General features: G+C 37.5%; 1 protein-coding gene across 4 annotated transcripts in view; it reads left to right on the forward strand.

Moving 5' to 3' along the window:
- Positions 1-17,240, forward strand: part of LOC150103721 (glycerophosphocholine phosphodiesterase GPCPD1-like) — a 284,138-nt gene that overhangs the window by 159,152 nt on the left and 107,746 nt on the right. For all 4 annotated transcript variants that reach the window (XM_090397125.1, XM_090397127.1, XM_090397126.1 and 1 more), the window contains one exon: positions 7,827-7,881. In XM_090397125.1, coding sequence (XP_090253251.1) covers positions 7,827-7,881 — 55 coding nt within the window. The remainder of the gene's footprint in view (positions 1-7,826; positions 7,882-17,240) is intronic.

Genomic DNA, 17,240 nt, shown 5'->3' on the forward strand with positions numbered 1-17,240 from the left:
ATTCCTTGAGAAGAGTCAGTGTTCTTTGAATTCTTTCCAACATATCCTTATCATGAAAACCAAGGGACCAAATCTGTGCTTGATAATCCATATGAGACCTTGATCAAGGCATTATATAGTGGAACCAGAACCTCTTCATTTCTACAAGTTAAGGTCCTCAGCATCATTGTCATAATATGATGCGATGTCTTCACAACTTGTGTAATGTGACCTCTGAATTTTGGATTCTTGTCCACCACCACCACCACCACTCCAAGATCTATCTCCTCAACTTCCTCTAACATTTTCTTCACCAGGTTTATACTTTGCATCCAATTGCTATCTACCAAATTTCAGAACCTTACACTTGGCAACATTGACAGTTCCATACTATTGCCCACTCATACAATTTATTCAAGTCCTCCTGTAAGTCTGCAACATCTGCTTAATTCCTCATCACTTTCCTCAGTTTCGTATCATCTACAAACAGTTATATATCACCAGTTAAACCTATCTCAGTATCATTAATATACAAATTAAATAACAATTGTCCCAAAACTGACCCTAGCAGCACACCACTAGTGACTTTCCTCTTTCGAGATAGTGCCCCCTCCCCTTCAACCCCTGCTTGCAATCTTGTGGATTTATCCATTCCCATCTGCTTCAGTCTGGCAACCAGTTTTTGGTGTGGCAACCCATCATATCTATTATGCTTCAGTTTTTATTAAAATTTTATCTATTTTAGGACTTTATTGTATAGTATGGTACTATAAAATAAAACAGTACTAACTTCAATACACATGCAATGAAATGCTGTTCGACTGCATGCACAATTATAGAAGAACACGTATAGAGGCAGCATCATTACATTTAGCTATAGCAGTGGTATTGACATTGGAAGAAAAGATGCTTATTGAACATTATTTTCATTCATATGGAGTGTTAGAGCAAATGGTCCAAGCCTAGGTTGAAGGAAGGAATGGATATTCCACCATGATCTGCCTTCAAACCTTGATGAACTAAGGGATAAAATTACACAATATGTCCAGCAGATGCCTCAATTCTTATTCTCCAAGATGACAGAATCTTTGCATACACTACGACAGTAGATTATGTGCCCATTTTGAGCACATAATCTACTGTCATTAATGCTTTATTTGGCCAAGATTCCACTGGTAGTTGTGGATGTACATATTGTGTGTAAGCATATTTTCTTTAATAAATCCATTTACTCCATAACATATGTCATTGTAGTTATTCAGTATTTTTTTTTATATATACTATACTTTCTTTACAACAGATACAGGAACTGATTTTTATTCAGCCCATCAAAACTGATACCAACTGTCATTTTTCTTAAAGAACATAATTTAAAAATTTGTTGTGCCATCCAGTTTTATGTATGAAGATTTGATTTGGGATGTGCAGAGTAATGGTAAAGAAATGCTTGCCAAGAGGAATGATAGTGTGATGAGGGCAGTGAAGACAGATCAAATGTGGATGAGATGATAGTGATGTTTGATATGAATGACTTAAGAGGTAGTGTGGATTGTGTATCAAAAGATTCAAGATTGCTGTTGGGGATTGTGCAGTAGAAACACGGAAGATTATTGGTATAATCTTGAGATAGAGGAAGATGGCCTGGCAGGATAGAAATTGAGTGATATTGCATATTTTGGCATGATAAAGCAAATGGCGATAGTGTTATGGTTAGTTCTCGTAGACAGGCTTATATGTTGGTTATGCATTATTAAAACACTTAAGGAATTGAACAACGTAGTTAAGGATATAAATTAAATTATACTTTAATAAATACTTTCCGATATTTCGGCAATGTCATGTTGCCATCTTCTAGAGGAACTTACAAAATAATAATAAGGTAATCCCGAACTGTGTAAAATTCAAGCACCGTTTTGTTTCACAAAAAGCTCTCCGAATATATAACCGCGCTAGCTACACGTTGCTACGCAAACAAATCACCACCACGCGGTTTCTCTTAGCGGACATTAACGAAGCTATTCGTGCCATCGAAGATGAGCTTTCGTGCACTTTAAACCATGAACTTTGGTCGATTTTACATGACGTCTTATGTACTGCTGCAGACAAAGAATTTGAAAAAATACGAGGCCAACAGATGAAAAAATTCAAAAAATTAAAATTAAAAAAAAACTCTACCGTCTTTCCAAAACTTGCTACCAACACCGTAATCAACCTTTCTTCAGTCACCCTGAAGCCTGAAGCACTCAATGCGCTTTCACGTGGCCACAACTTCGCCATTGCTCCCAATAAAATACTTAGTGAGGATATTATGATCCAGGTCGAACGCGGAATCCTCCACCTTCCACATTAAGTCGCCAACAGTGTAAGACTGGATGTAGCTTGTCCTCTCCAAAGCAAGACCACCAAAAACTAACATATCCAACAAGGAATATAAAGCTCTACAGGAAATGAGGAATAATAAAGAATTATCACCAAAGCGGATAAGGGAAATGTAACTGTAGTACTTAACCAAAATGACTACACAGGTAAGCTGAATGCGCTTCTATTAAATCGGGCTACTTACCTCCCTATCAAATGTATGGTAACTTCTACAGGCCAAGAAGTGACCAACAGATTAACGCCGTTTAACTCTATACCCCCCCTCCCGTATTTACGGACTCCCAAAAATACATAAAGAAAATGTGCCATTACATCCCATAGTGGATGGCATTGATTCCCCCACATACAAATTAGCTAAACATTTGGCCAAAGAGCTCCACACTACTGGCAACACACCATCATACATAAAAAAAAAAAAACTCTGCCCATTTCAAAGCCAGCATAGAAAACCTTACACTCCAACCTACTGACATAATGGTCAGCTTTGACGTCTCCTCTTTATTCACAAATATTCCACTCAAGGAAACTTTAGAGCTAATCCAAGCTAAATTTTCTCCTGATATCTCAGCCTTATTTCAGTTCACAATGAACTCAGGCTATTTCGTTGGGCAGGGAAAATTCTACAAACAAATAGAGGGGACAGCCGTGAGTTCACCACTCTCCCCACCCTTGGCCAATTTCTTTATGGAGACCTTTGAAGAAAAAGCCTTAGCCTCTGCCCCACAAAAACCAACCGTATGGCTTCGCTACATTGATGATGATGTTCGCTATTTGGCCACATGGCTCTGAAACACTTCTCTCCTTCTTAACACACTTAAACAACCAACACCCCAGAATCAAATTCACCCTGAAAAAAGAGGAAAACAACAGCCTCCCTTTCCTAGACACACTAGTCACCTGCCAGCCTAATGGAACCTTGGTTTTCTCAGCTTACAGAAAACCCACCCATACAGGCAGATACATTCACCAACAATATGGAGTGGTGAAAACACTATACAACAGGGCTAAACTAATCTGTTCAAATGACGTGGCCCTAAACACTGAACTAAATCACATCCTCAACACTTTCTCAGCCAATGGCTATCCCCCAAAAAATAATCCAAAAAATATTAGACCCTACAAACCACAGATCTCCTCCCCCCCACTCCACAACAAGGATTATTCTAAATCCATCACCATTCCCTACATCCGAGGCACCTCAGAAAAGATTACCAAAATCCATGACCTGACCTCCTGTTACAAACCTTACAGAAAATTGGCATCCCTTATCTGCTCCACTAAAGACAAATCACTTCCCCTAGACCTACTTGGTGTATACCAGGTCCCTTGCAGTTGTAAACTTACTTTGGCCAAACAGGCAGGACAGCGAATATCAGAATTTCTGAACACGAGGACTACATCCGTTTTCACAAGTACAGCCATTCTGGTCTTGCAGACCATGCTCTGGATACATGCCACAGAATACGGTGGAAGAAAGCTACAGTAATACACTGTAGCAAATACAAATTCGAAAGACTATTTATGGAATCAGCCTCAGCCCTAAGAAATTCTCCAAACCTCAACAAATTTGGTTGTATGCGACTGCCCCAAATTTGGGAGGCTTACATCAGCAGACCTTCAGCCCAACAGCCAAGAACACCTACTTAGCCTGCTAGAGGGCACCATCAGGACTTTTAGGAGAACAATAGCTTCATCTCTTCATTCCCAGTTACTGTGTTGTAGTGCCTACGTGCACGTACCTTTTTTTGTAAGTTCCTCTAGAAGATGGCAACGTGACATTGCCGAAATATCGGAAAGTATTTATTAAAGTATAATTTAATTTATATCCTTAACTACTTTGTTCAATTCCTTAAGTGTTTTAGTTATGGTTAGAGATTGTGCCCTCTGAGTTGAGAATGAGAAGGAAATGGATGGCTTTGAGAGCATATGGTATGAGAGGTGCATAGGATATTTAGTTTGATGTTGCTATTGGCCCAAGAATATATATATGGTCATGGGTAGATTTTGAGACAAATCTGTTTGGCAAGTGCAAAACAAGTGATTATTTGGGAGACTAACCATAACATAAACTAGGCAGAAGAAATGGTATACAATAATAAACTGAATACTTGGAATTCATGAGGGATTCAAGAATATATGGCAGTGATAAATGTGACATGAGAACTGAAGATATTCTAAATGTCTGGAGTGATTACTTTGAAAGATAGTACCACTGCTATAGCTAAATGAAACAAGCAAGCGACAGCACTGTAGTAGAAACACACTCGCCAGGAGTGTAATGAGGAATATTATTATTATTGCATGGGCACCTCCATGAAGTCCTAAGACTCAGTGTTGATATATTGGTTCTTCCACAATATCTATCGTACCTCTCCTTGAAACCATTAAGAGACAAAGCACTTGCAAACGACTCAAGCAACACATTTCGTTCATTCACTATTCTCCAAGAGAGAAATCTAGTTCTCATGCTCTTACTAACCACACTCTTGTCCAACTTTCAGGGATGCCCTCTTGTTCTGCCTCCTCCAACCAATGTTGAAACATTTCCCCTGTATCAATCCTATAAAATCTTTTAAGTAACTTGAATGTTTCTATCATATCCCCCTTTTTACTTATCAATCTACTTTTGCAATTCATAAACTTCAATCTTTCATCATAGCATTCCACAGACTACTTGCCATCTTGGTCACTCACCTCTGGATCCTCTCCATTTCCTCATTCCCAAGGTGACCAGACCTGAGTACAGTAATCCAGATGTGGTTGTATCAAGGTTGTTATCAATAAGAGTGATAATGCCCTTATCTCTGCTTGTTGTTGATATTCAATAACCAAGTAATCTTGTGAACTATGCTGGCAACTTTAGCAATATGTCCTCTAAACTTCAGCTCTCTATCTACTAGTACCCTCAAATCCCCGACTTCATCAGTTTTCTGAAGTACAGTCCTCCTCAGCGTGGTACAAAGCTTGTAATTTTTGTATCCCTAAATGCATAATTTTACACTTTTCCACATTAAATTGACATCCATTATGTTTTGACCACACAGCCAGCATATTCATATAATCCTGCAAGCTCTCTACATCAGCTTAACTATTGCCCAACTTTGCATCTGCGGGGTTAATATATAGTAATAGCTCCAAAACATCCTTGGAGCATACTACTAATATATTAATTGATATCCTATCTGATGACCAATTCTGCAATCTAATCTATCCCCATTCTTTTTCCAATTTAATTACCAGCTTGTCATGTAACAATCAAGCCCTTGCAAACTCTAAATCTACTGCTGTGTGTTCATTTCCTTTGGCCAATATGTTGTCTTGTTATACAGAGTAGATTGCTGAAATGGGATTTCCCTTTAGAAAAACCATTGCTGCCCATCAAAGTGAATACTGCAGTTAACCTAACTCTGAATCTTACTCCTCGCTAAGTAGTTTTAACACCAATCACACATACGCAAAGAATGGCATATAATTTGAAGCCTTAGTTTTATCACTTCCATTATGAAATGGAACAATTTTCCCCTCTTTCCACTCCTTTGGAAATTAGTCTGATCTAAGACTCATGTTGAAAAATTATGTTGCTTCAACTCCTTGAAACATTCTCTGAAAATGTATGGTTGATATATCAAGCATGAGTCTTATTAACAGTTTATTCAATTCCTCATACTGCCTGCTGTATCATATACTAGTATTTTTCATTATTGGTCCCTAACTTATGTAACTGAGAAATTATTAATTTTCTTGATTTTTCTTGATTTGTGAGGTAGTAGAGATGAACAGCAGAACACACAAAACAAAGGAGTTGTTTTAGTAAATAGAGTGCTATTATTATTATTGACATCTGACCTCCATGGAATCAGACTTTCATGATGCAAAGCAACTTGTGAAAGCAAAATAAATTGATAAAATAAAGTGGAACCTTATCAAAATGGACCAATAGAAGGCAAATATATGGATGCTTTCGCTAGTGATCATGTCTCCTATAAGGCAACTCATAAATGCCGGCAAGCGTATTCCCATAAGCTCTCTCTCTGGTCAATTTTCGTACAAAACTTTCTTTCATAGTTTCTACATTCGGCCTTGAAATAATACTGGATTAATATCCATTTGATTTATATAATAGGAATATATGTTTTGAAGGGTGTGTGTGTTGGGTTGGGGGGGGGGGGATAGGTAGTAGTTCAAAAATGAAAATGCCATTTGGACTTATCTTTGAATTCTGTTCAGAAAGTAGCATACAACATAAGCAGCTGTTGCGTGATTTTAGAGAGAATGATATTTAGAAATAAGTGGTTTGAATGTTTATACAAATTTCTGTTGCTTTACATTATTTAGTTCAGCGCTTCCCAAACTGTGAGTCATGGCGACCCCCTAAGGGGCCAAGGGTTTTGTTGAGGTGGGAGCTTTGAAATAATGAAAACAAATTTAAAATGTTTTAAGACTAAGTAGATTTTTTTTTTTATCTTAAAAGAAATGTTAAGTTAAGGAGATAATAAATACCTCATTATTTTAAAGCTGGATACGAAACTCGGAGATCGAAATCTAAGGTTTCATGCCAAAGAACTATCGGCGAGTCCAGGTGTAAGTGATCACCTGGCTTGACTTAATTTATGCCGCCGGAAAAATAGCCTCTTGGCTCTTTATCGTTAAAAGAAACGTATTTAATTTTTATTATTTATTATTTCTTTTTCGTTATTTTTATATTTTAATGAAAAAAAATCACACATTGGTGCAGGTTCACAAATTTTGCTTCCTGTATATTTCTGCGCTTAATGAATGTTAGTAAATATGTGCTTCTATATATTCTGTTAGTAAATATATTCATATAAGTTTCATTTCAAAGCAGAAATCTAAGAATTGGCAGTTTCAAATATTTCACCTGATATTGACTTTTTGTGTAGCAGTATTGAAACACATCCATCACATTAAATTGTTATTAAAATTCTTTTTTATGTTTTTAATTCTTTCTTTATTACTAAGCGTTTTATGTTTCATGTGCTTGTCTGCAAATGTACAATAACAATATAAAATATAAAAATATGAGATAATGTGCCATGTCAAAAGTGTATGTAAGATGCTAAAATGTAATATTTGCATTTGATTTTTGCAGTATTTGTTGTGTATGTTTTGTGTTGAATATAAATACAATAAATATTATAACAATATATGTCTATATTATGATTTTTTTCGGGGGGAGGGGGCATGAAATATTTTAATGTTTCCAAAGGGGCCCTGAAATCCAGAAGTTTGGGAAGCACTGATTTAGTTAACTTCATTTTCTTAGGAAAGTAAAATGTTGACTGGCAATATCTCAATATATTTTATATACTCAAAATGTTCAGACCTTTTCAAACCATCAAGCATTCCTCAAAAGTGGAAGAACAAATTCAATTTCCATATTTAAATATAGTATAACCTTACCATAGATAAATTGTTTACAGATATCATTACGTTTCTTTTCTTCTTAGAGTTGAAAATGTTCTGGAAAATACTGTGGCCTCTTTCAATTATGCAGCTAAGCACGTAAGTTTTTACTATTTTCTCGTGGGAATAAAGATGAGATTTTATGATTGCAGTTCATTTCATAGGGGAGGGACTATTTCAGTATTTTCATTTCATTTGATAATATTCAATGCAAAATTAGTTTTGCCATCTATTCGAATGATGTATAAGTTTACATGTTAATTTTGAAATCAATTGCAACAGTTAATAAAATATGCTTCAGCAAACTTAAATTTCACAAGAACATGATCTTAAATTATATAAATCAAGTGGATATTAAAGTGAATTATTTTAAATTATTTTAAAGCCAAATGCAGAAATTAAAGTTTTGTACAAAACTTATTTTAGTAAATGATCTTAAATATCCATTTAAAAAAAAAAAAAAAAACTAATGATGCATTATACTAAACAGTAGGGCAATGTATATATATCATGACCTAACACAAAATTCAGCAGTCTCCTTAGTTATACATGCTTAACAGTTGAGATAATTTTAACATTCATCAAACCAATTATGATTTAATTGTGAATGCTCATCATACCTTCAGCTGAAAAGCCATTCCAGTATAAATTAGTTCTATGGATAACTTGCTGTCTTTCATGATAATATTTATGCTTCCAAATAGTGCTCAAATCAGTAAATGAATTAACTTGTTTTATGAACTAATGACTAGTTTTGTTGGTCTGGTTGAAATAAGGATTATCAGATTTGTAAATGATCCTCTACATACTTGGATATTTTTGGGACTCTCCCCCCCCCCTCAATGGAGTCATTAGACTCACCTTTGAGGTCCATCTTAAATAGTCTATCCTATTTTTCCTTAAACTCATTCACAGTTTGTCCTTTCACTACTCTATCAAGCAATGCATTCCAAGGTCCAGCCACCTTCCATGCAAAAAAAAAAAGCTACTCCTCACCCTCTTACTCACTACTTCCATTTGTAACTTTCAGGTGTGGCTCCTTGCTCTTTCCTTTTGATCTATCATTTGAAAGAACTGTTTCAATCCTGTAACTACCTCTCAACAATTAAATGTCTATCATATGGCCTCTCCTCAACCAAACTCTCCTTGGCATGTCTTCAATCTTCATGGCTAACATTGTACAGTCCTGATATCATTTTTGTTATCTGCCTTTTGCATGGTTTATTTATTCTAAATAAACTTCTCTCTAGTTTATTTATCTACTTCATGTTCTAGTGACCAAATCTGAGCACAGTAATCCATGTGTGGTCTGATCAGGGCTTTATATAATGTAATGTCTTCAACCAAATTATAGGAAACTAGATGAGTCTTTGACTCCAATGAGGTCTTCGGTGATAATACTAATGTCCCTGCTGGTCACTGTCCTTAGTAATGCAGCAATCTTTTGCATTACCTTCACTTTTGCAATGTCCCTTAAACTTCAAGTCTCTATCAGTCATCACCACAAGGTGATGATTTTCCTTCAATATTCCTTCAGCAGAATATGCAGCTTCCCATTTGTGGATTCCAAACTTCTGGACCATACATTTAATTGCATTAAACTGATACCCACATTCATTTGTCCAGTTTATTCAAATCCTCCTGAAGGACTATTGACACTATTACTAATAACCCTTCTCAGCTTCACATCTGCAAACAACTGAGTATCTCCCTGCAATTCATTGATAGTGTCCTTGATATTTTTGTTATGAAGGTTAAACAATATGGGTCCCAGTCCTGAGGGATTCCACTTGTAACCTTCTGACTTCCTCGTACACAACTTATCTTTCAGACAGCCAATCCAATTCACTAACCTGATATCCAAAAACCCATATATTATAACTTAATTATGAACTGTTAATGGGGCATCCTCTCCAATGCCTTTTGCAAAAACAAAAAAAAAATGTATGCCTTCAACTGCTCTTTTTACTTTATTATAAAATGAAATTCCTATCCTATCAATAGTCCTAACAGGCACTTAAGTGCCCATGACCTTTCCAAGTATTCTTGGACTTCATAAGGTTGTTAGCCATATGCCTTCTAGTGTGTCCTATGTCTGTAGATGCATGTGCTCAGAGGGCTGGTTTAACTTTTCTGGGGGATGAAAAACCAGATTCCAGGTGAAAAACCCCCTACCTCCGTATGAGACTGGCTAACTTGCCTTTCATCGAAAAAGACCAGATAAAGGTTAGGTTCCTCGCATTAATGACAGGAATCGAATCCAGGTCTTTCCGATTAAAGAGCTTCAGCTATACCAACTGAGCTATGAAGGCTCATAAAATGCAATTAATTACTAAAACAAGAGGACTCCTTAAATCCATATATATATCACAGATAACATTACTCGTATCTCAATGCTGTATACAGTCTCTCCCTAATTTCTCCAAAATCTTAACTGCAGAAGAAATACAAACTGTCCTATAGTTTGACATTTTCCATTCTACCATTACAATACTAGTCTTACTCTCCTTCGGCACCTTTCTCATAGCCACTCTCAGTGGCTACGGGGTGGGGGGGGGGGGTACAGGATGTTATGCAGAGTGATCTGTTCACTGTCAAGACTCCATCATTATCAGATTTTATATTTTTGTTCTAAAGTATTTTTTTTTAGCAATCCACTTACATATTGGTCTTTCTCTGGGTCTTGCCATCTGGGAAATGAACACTTGTTTTGCTAATTTTTCCTCTTCCATTCTGTTTAAGTGACCATACCATCTGAGATTAGCTCTGATAATACGAGTATGGTTCCATTAGTTTCTGGGACTAACTTTTAGAGGTGATAGAAAGAAGAAAACTGTCACATTTTCAATGTAATCTGCCTTTACTTCAACACACTTTTCACATCTTTGAATTAACATTTCTGATATATGCAGTTTTAGGCCATTTTGCAGACAAAAGTACAAAAACTGCATCATTTACCTCATAGTCATATGCAAATTTTCTTCCTCTAAGGTCTTTCTTCATTTTTGAGAAGAGGTAGTAGTCACTGTGTGCTAGATCTGGGCTGTAGGGTGGGTGTTCAATTTCCTGGAAGACACAGTCCTTCACTGAAGCCTTCGCAACAATAGCCGTATGGAGACTGGAGCATTGTCATGAAGCAGGTGAACATGACTGCTTGGCTTTTCTCTGTGGTGCTTCACCTGGTTTGTCCCACTCCATGGATTCCCTTTTGGAAAGAGGATCACAATAAAACACCATGGTTTCCTCCCTGGTGACAGTGAATTCCAGCACTTCTCTCTGATTCCCTTGGCAAAACTCTAAAAACTTGTAGGAACATGTCACACAATGTTCCCTCGGAATTGAGAGAAGTCAGGGCATCCACCTTGTGCTGACCTTCGTCATATAAAGCTTCTCGTGAATGATGCCAAAGACTTGTTATAGAAAGCCCCAACCTTGCTAAGATTTCTTTTGAGCTTCAGCCATCTATCATTCTCTTTCTCTGGACTCATATCTGTGGTCTCTAGTCTTTGCTCAAGTGTTTTATTTCTAACCCAGCTCTTAGATCCATAAGTTAAAATTGGTTTGAACACTGTCTTGTATATCGCTAATTTAGTGTTTTGACTAATTTTTCAATTTATTCAGCTGACTTCTTACCATACCAACTTTACTAATTCTATTTATATCCATATTTAATTTGCCATCTTCACTAAAAATTGTGCTGAAATATTTAATGTTTTACTAGTTCTATAGGTTCTCCATTCAGGATACAGTTCATGTTTTCGATATTTCTGCCTATTTTCATTGTCTTTTGTCTTTTTTATTGCTGGTTTTCATCCATATTTATTACAACAGTTATTAGATTTAGTCTGGGAATCTTACAGACTTGTGCACCACGTTAACTGTAGCATACTTGTAAAGCTTATCTCTTTACATCTTATCGTATGCCTTTTCCAGATCTATGAAACTTGCATACAAACCTTATGTTTCGAAGATTTCTCAACTATTTGTCTTAAAGCGACAATCTGATATGGACAATCTCAATTTGACCTGAATCCAGCTTGTTTTTTATCAAGCTTCCCTTCCACAATTTTTCTTAGCTGTTTCTCAAGTAATTTGCATAAATCTTATCAGGAACACTCAGTAAGGAAATAGCTCTGTAATTCTCTCTTTTTTTTTTTTTTTATGAGGAGGCCTTCTGAATTGTGCAGTGCAGCTACTGTAAAACTTTTATATTCCATGTTTGATCATTTCTATTTGAATTTCATCTATTACAGCTGCCTTTCCACATTTCAGTTTTTGATGGCTTTTTTTTTCTACTTCAAGTATGGATATGTATTCCTGGTATTTTCTACCATTCTACTGACACTCTTTGTTTCATTTAGCAAACATTCAAAGTAATTACTCCAGACATCTACAATATCCTCCGTTTTTGTCACCTTTATCATCTGATTCCTTTTACAGTACTTTTTCTTCCATTTCTAAACTTTTTTTTTCCCCAATAGCCTCCAGAATATTTTGCCACCTTCCTGATATTTATTTTCCGTGTTCTTACTGAAGTTTTCTCATGACTTCTTTAGCTAATTTTACATACCGCTTTGCTTTCATATGCTATTCTCTGTATTCTCTAAAAGCAGACTCTGACTTTACTTGTCAGAAAGTTTCGATATGCTTTCTTTTCCTTGACTTCCTCTAACTTCCTGAACCTACTTTCTTTTAGGCTTGCACGGTGATCCGAATGCATTTTTGGAAATTATGGAGACAACTACCGTGTTTGAATAAAAACTTTAGTTTACTATTACTAAAATTTTACAATTCGACGTTTAGACCTTTATGTCAAGGTCATCTTCTGGAGCATACAAATATACACAGGAAACAAGCTATACTACAATCATACTGGTTCGTTAAAGACACTGACTAACCGCTACCACAATTGTTGGCCTGACCTCTGGTGAAAAAAAAAAAAAAAAAAAAAAAAAAATTATACATCAACGCTAAAGTCCTATTATTTGTGTTGTCTACTATATACATATATTAACATTATATTAACATCATTCCAGCCAGTTGGAGTGGAATGGTTTCTAATAATAGCAGATTGGCTAGAGTCCTGACTTGTGTTGAATCTTTCAAATTAGGTTGGCTGAATGTGTGCCATCCAGATCCTTGGAATTTTCATACCATCTTTATTGTTGATATTTGGGTGGTTTATCAGAATTTCGCAGGATTCTTTAAATTTTCTTTCGCACCATGTTTTGTGCGGTGTAAGGAGCAGGTGCTTTTCCAGTTGATTTGGTGTAAGGTGTTGAGTGCGTGGTCTGAGAGGCCTGCTTCACCATAATGGTTATATTTAATGTGTCTAATGTGTTCTTTTTTGCGTATGGGGATTGTCCGTCCTGTTTCACCAATGTACGGTAAGTTACAGGTGCAGCGGATGCAATAGACTCCAGGATGTGCTAATGGGAGGAGAGGGTCCTTAGAGGAGCCGAATATGGTTTTAAGTTTAGTGGGTGATTTAAAGGTGGCATTAAGGTTATAATGTTGTAGGATTCTGTTGATTTTTTCCGATAACCCTTTAATGTATGGGATGGCTATGGTTTTACTGTAGTCTAGATTCGTTTTTGTTGTGGTTTTATAGAGTATTTTATTGACAGTATTTTTGTTATAGCCATTGTTTATGAATGTGTCACTAATGATTTTTAGTTCTTGTTTCAGGGCGGCCTGCTGGTTAGAGCAAATAGTTGTGGCTCTGTTTTTAAGGGTGTTTATGACTCCATATTTTTGTGCTGGGTGGTGATATGAATTCGCATGTATGTATTGGCCCGTGTGTGTCGGTTTTCGGTAGACCGTGAAGGATAGATTGCCTGAAGGAAGACGTGTAACTAGTGTGTCTAGGAACGGGAGCGAATTTTGGTTTTCGATTTCGATGGTAAATTGTATGCGTTCGTGTTGTTTGTTTAGGTGGCTGAGGAATGTGTTAAGCGTTTGTCGGCCGTGCGGCCAGATCGCGAACACGTCGTCAACGTATCTGAGCCAGATTGTCGGTCGAAGCGTGGCGGAATCAAGAGCCCTTTGCTCAAAGGTTTCCATGTAGAAGTTCGCGATTGGGGGGGATAATGGTGAGCCCATGGCCGTACCTTCCTTTTGTAGGTAGAATTTGTTTTGCCACACGAAGTAACCGGACTTTAGTACGTGGGCAAAGAGGGCCGTAATGTCGGGCGGAAATTTGTTCTGTAGTAGGAGAATTGTGTCATTGATGGGGACATTAGTGAAAAGGGCAGAAACGTCAAAACTGACTAATAAGTCGTCTTTGTCGAGTGTTATGTTTTTGATTATATTTATAAAGTGTTGTGTGTTTTTTACGTAGGAGGGGGAATGACCTACCAACTCCTTGAGTGTTGCCGCTAATTTCTTGGCTAGGTGGTAATTGGGACTGTCTATTCCTTCCACTGTTGGTCTAAGGGGCACATTTTGTTTGTGTATTTTCGGAACCCCATATATTCTGGGGGGGCGGGCGTAGTGGGGTTTGAGTTTTTTAACTGTGTCTGGTGGCCATGAAGTGACGGACTTTAATAGTTTTTCTGTTTTTTCCTTTATCCTCTTTGTTGGGTTATAATTTACCATTTTATATGTGTTGTTATCGGCTACTAGTTGGTTCATTTGCAGTATGTATGTTGACCTGTCAAGGACAACAGTGGCACTGCCTTTATCAGCTTTTGTTATTATTATGTTTTGTTTGGCTTTTAACGATTTAATTGCTGCTAATTCTGTTTTAGTCAGGTTGTTCTGTATGGTTTTCTTGGTATTTAGGACATTACTGGTTTCTAGTCGTATTTTGTCTGCTATGTTGTTAGGTAGGGATCTGATGCCTCTTTCAATGTGGTAGATAAAATCTAATTTGTTTACCTTTTTAGGCGCTATTGCGTAGTTCAGTCCTTTATTCAGCAGCGTGAGTTCGCCGTTGTTCAGGGTGTGGCTGGATAAGTTAACCACATGGTTCTTGCTTGTCGGTGGTTGGTCACTTCTTGTCTCCCTTGTTTGTTGTTCATTGTTGTTTCTCTGGGAAGAAGTCCTCTGATTGGCCGCCATATTTTGCCGTTGTTTCAACCTGTGGAATTTTTTCTTGAGTTTTTCTTTGTTCTTTTCCAGGGTATGCTTGGCCGAATTGTCAGTAATTCTTTCAAGTGTTTGTAGAATGTCTTGGTTAACATAGTTCGATAGTTCTAATTGTAATTCAGAAACTAGATTTTGTGTTGTAGCTAGGTTTCGGCAGGCTGTTTGGACCTGCTCTCTAAGCATTGCTTTTTCTGTGCGGTCATAGATACGAATGCGATCATAGATACGATTAGATACGAGTGTGGTCATAGATACGAAGCGCTGCAATCGCTATGGTAAGCTAAAGATTCGTATTTCTCTCCTGATCAATCGGCTGGCCTTTTTAAAGAAATGCAGAGACAATAACCTCATTCCGATCTGCATCAGGCTAAAAAAGAAATTTACGTCCGCTAAGGCACTTCGTATCTATGACCGCACAGAAAAAGCAATGCTTAGAGAGCAGATCCAAACAGCCCGCCGAAACCTAGCTACAACACAAAATCTAGTTTCTGAATTACAATTAGAACTATCGAACTATGTTAACCAAGACATTCTACAAACACTTGAAAGAATTACTGACAATTCGGCCAAGCATACCCTGGAAAAGAACAAAGAAAAACTCAAGAAAAAATTCCACAGGTTGAAACAATGGCAAAATATGGCGGCCAATCAGAGGATTTCTTCCCCGAGAAACAACAATGAACAACAAACAAGGGAGACAAGAAGCGACCAACCACCGACAAGCAAGAACCATGTGATTAACTTATCCAGCCACACCCTGAACAACGGCGAACTCACGCTGCTGAATAAAGGACTGAACTACGCAATAGCGCCTAAAAAGGTAAACAAATTAGATTTTATCTACCACATTGAAAGAGGCATCAGATCCCTACCTAACAACATAGCAGACAAAATACGACTAGAAACCAGTAATGTCCTAAATACCAAGAAAACCATACAGAACAACCTGACTAAAACAGAATTAGCAGCAATTAAATCGTTAAAAGCCAAACAAAACATAATAATAACGAAAGCTGATAAAGGCAGTGCCACTGTTGTCCTTGACAGGTCAACATACATACTGCAAATGAACCAACTAGTAGCCGATAACAACACATATAAAATGGTAAATTATAACCCAACAAAGAGGATAAAGGACAAAACAGAAAAACTATTAAAGTCCGTCACTTCATGGCCACCAGACACAGTTAAAAAACTCAAACCCCACTACGCCCGCCCCCCCAGAATATATGGGGTTCCGAAAATACACAAACAAAATGTGCCCCTTAGACCAATAGTGGAAGGAATAGACAGTCCCAATTACCACCTAGCCAAGAAATTAGCGGCAACACTCAAGGAGTTGGTAGGTCATTCCCCCTCCTACGTAAAAAACACACAACACTTTATAAATATAATCAAAAACATAACACTCGACAAAGACGACTTATTAGTCAGTTTTGACGTTTCTGCCCTTTTCACTAATGTCCCCATCAATGACACAATTCTCCTACTACAGAACAAATTTCCGCCCGACATTACGGCCCTCTTTGCCCACGTACTAAAGTCCGGTTACTTCGTGTGGCAAAACAAATTCTACCTACAAAAGGAAGGTACGGCCATGGGCTCACCATTATCCCCCCCAATCGCGAACTTCTACATGGAAACCTTTGAGCAAAGGGCTCTTGATTCCGCCACGCTTCGACCGACAATCTGGCTCAGATACGTTGACGACGTGTTCGCGATCTGGCCGCACGGCCGACAAACGCTTAACACATTCCTCAGCCACCTAAACAAACAACACGAACGCATACAATTTACCATCGAAATCGAAAACCAAAATTCGCTCCCGTTCCTAGACACACTAGTTACACGTCTTCCTTCAGGCAATCTATCCTTCACGGTCTACCGAAAACCGACACACACGGGCCAATACATACATGCGAATTCATATCACCACCCAGCACAAAAATATGGAGTCATAAACACCCTTAAAAACAGAGCCACAACTATTTGCTCTAACCAGCAGGCCGCCCTGAAACAAGAACTAAAAATCATTAGTGACACATTCATAAACAATGGCTATAACAAAAATACTGTCAATAAAATACTCTATAAAACCACAACAAAAACGAATCTAGACTACAGTAAAACCATAGCCATCCCATACATTAAAGGGTTATCGGAAAAAATCAACAGAATCCTACAACATTATAACCTTAACGCCACCTTTAAATCACCCACTAAACTTAAAACCATATTCGGCTCCTCTAAGGACCCTCTCCTTCCATTAGCACATCCTGGAGTCTATTGCATCCGCTGCACCTGTAACTTACCGTACATTGGTGAAACAGGACGGACAATCCCCATACGCAAAAAAGAACACATTAGAC

The sequence above is a fragment of the Typopeltis vanoorti genome, chromosome 8 (assembly GCF_054136105.1).
Source record: "Typopeltis vanoorti isolate ZY-2024b chromosome 8, IOZ_Tvanoo_1.0, whole genome shotgun sequence".
Taxonomy (NCBI): domain Eukaryota; kingdom Metazoa; phylum Arthropoda; class Arachnida; order Uropygi; family Thelyphonidae; genus Typopeltis; species Typopeltis vanoorti.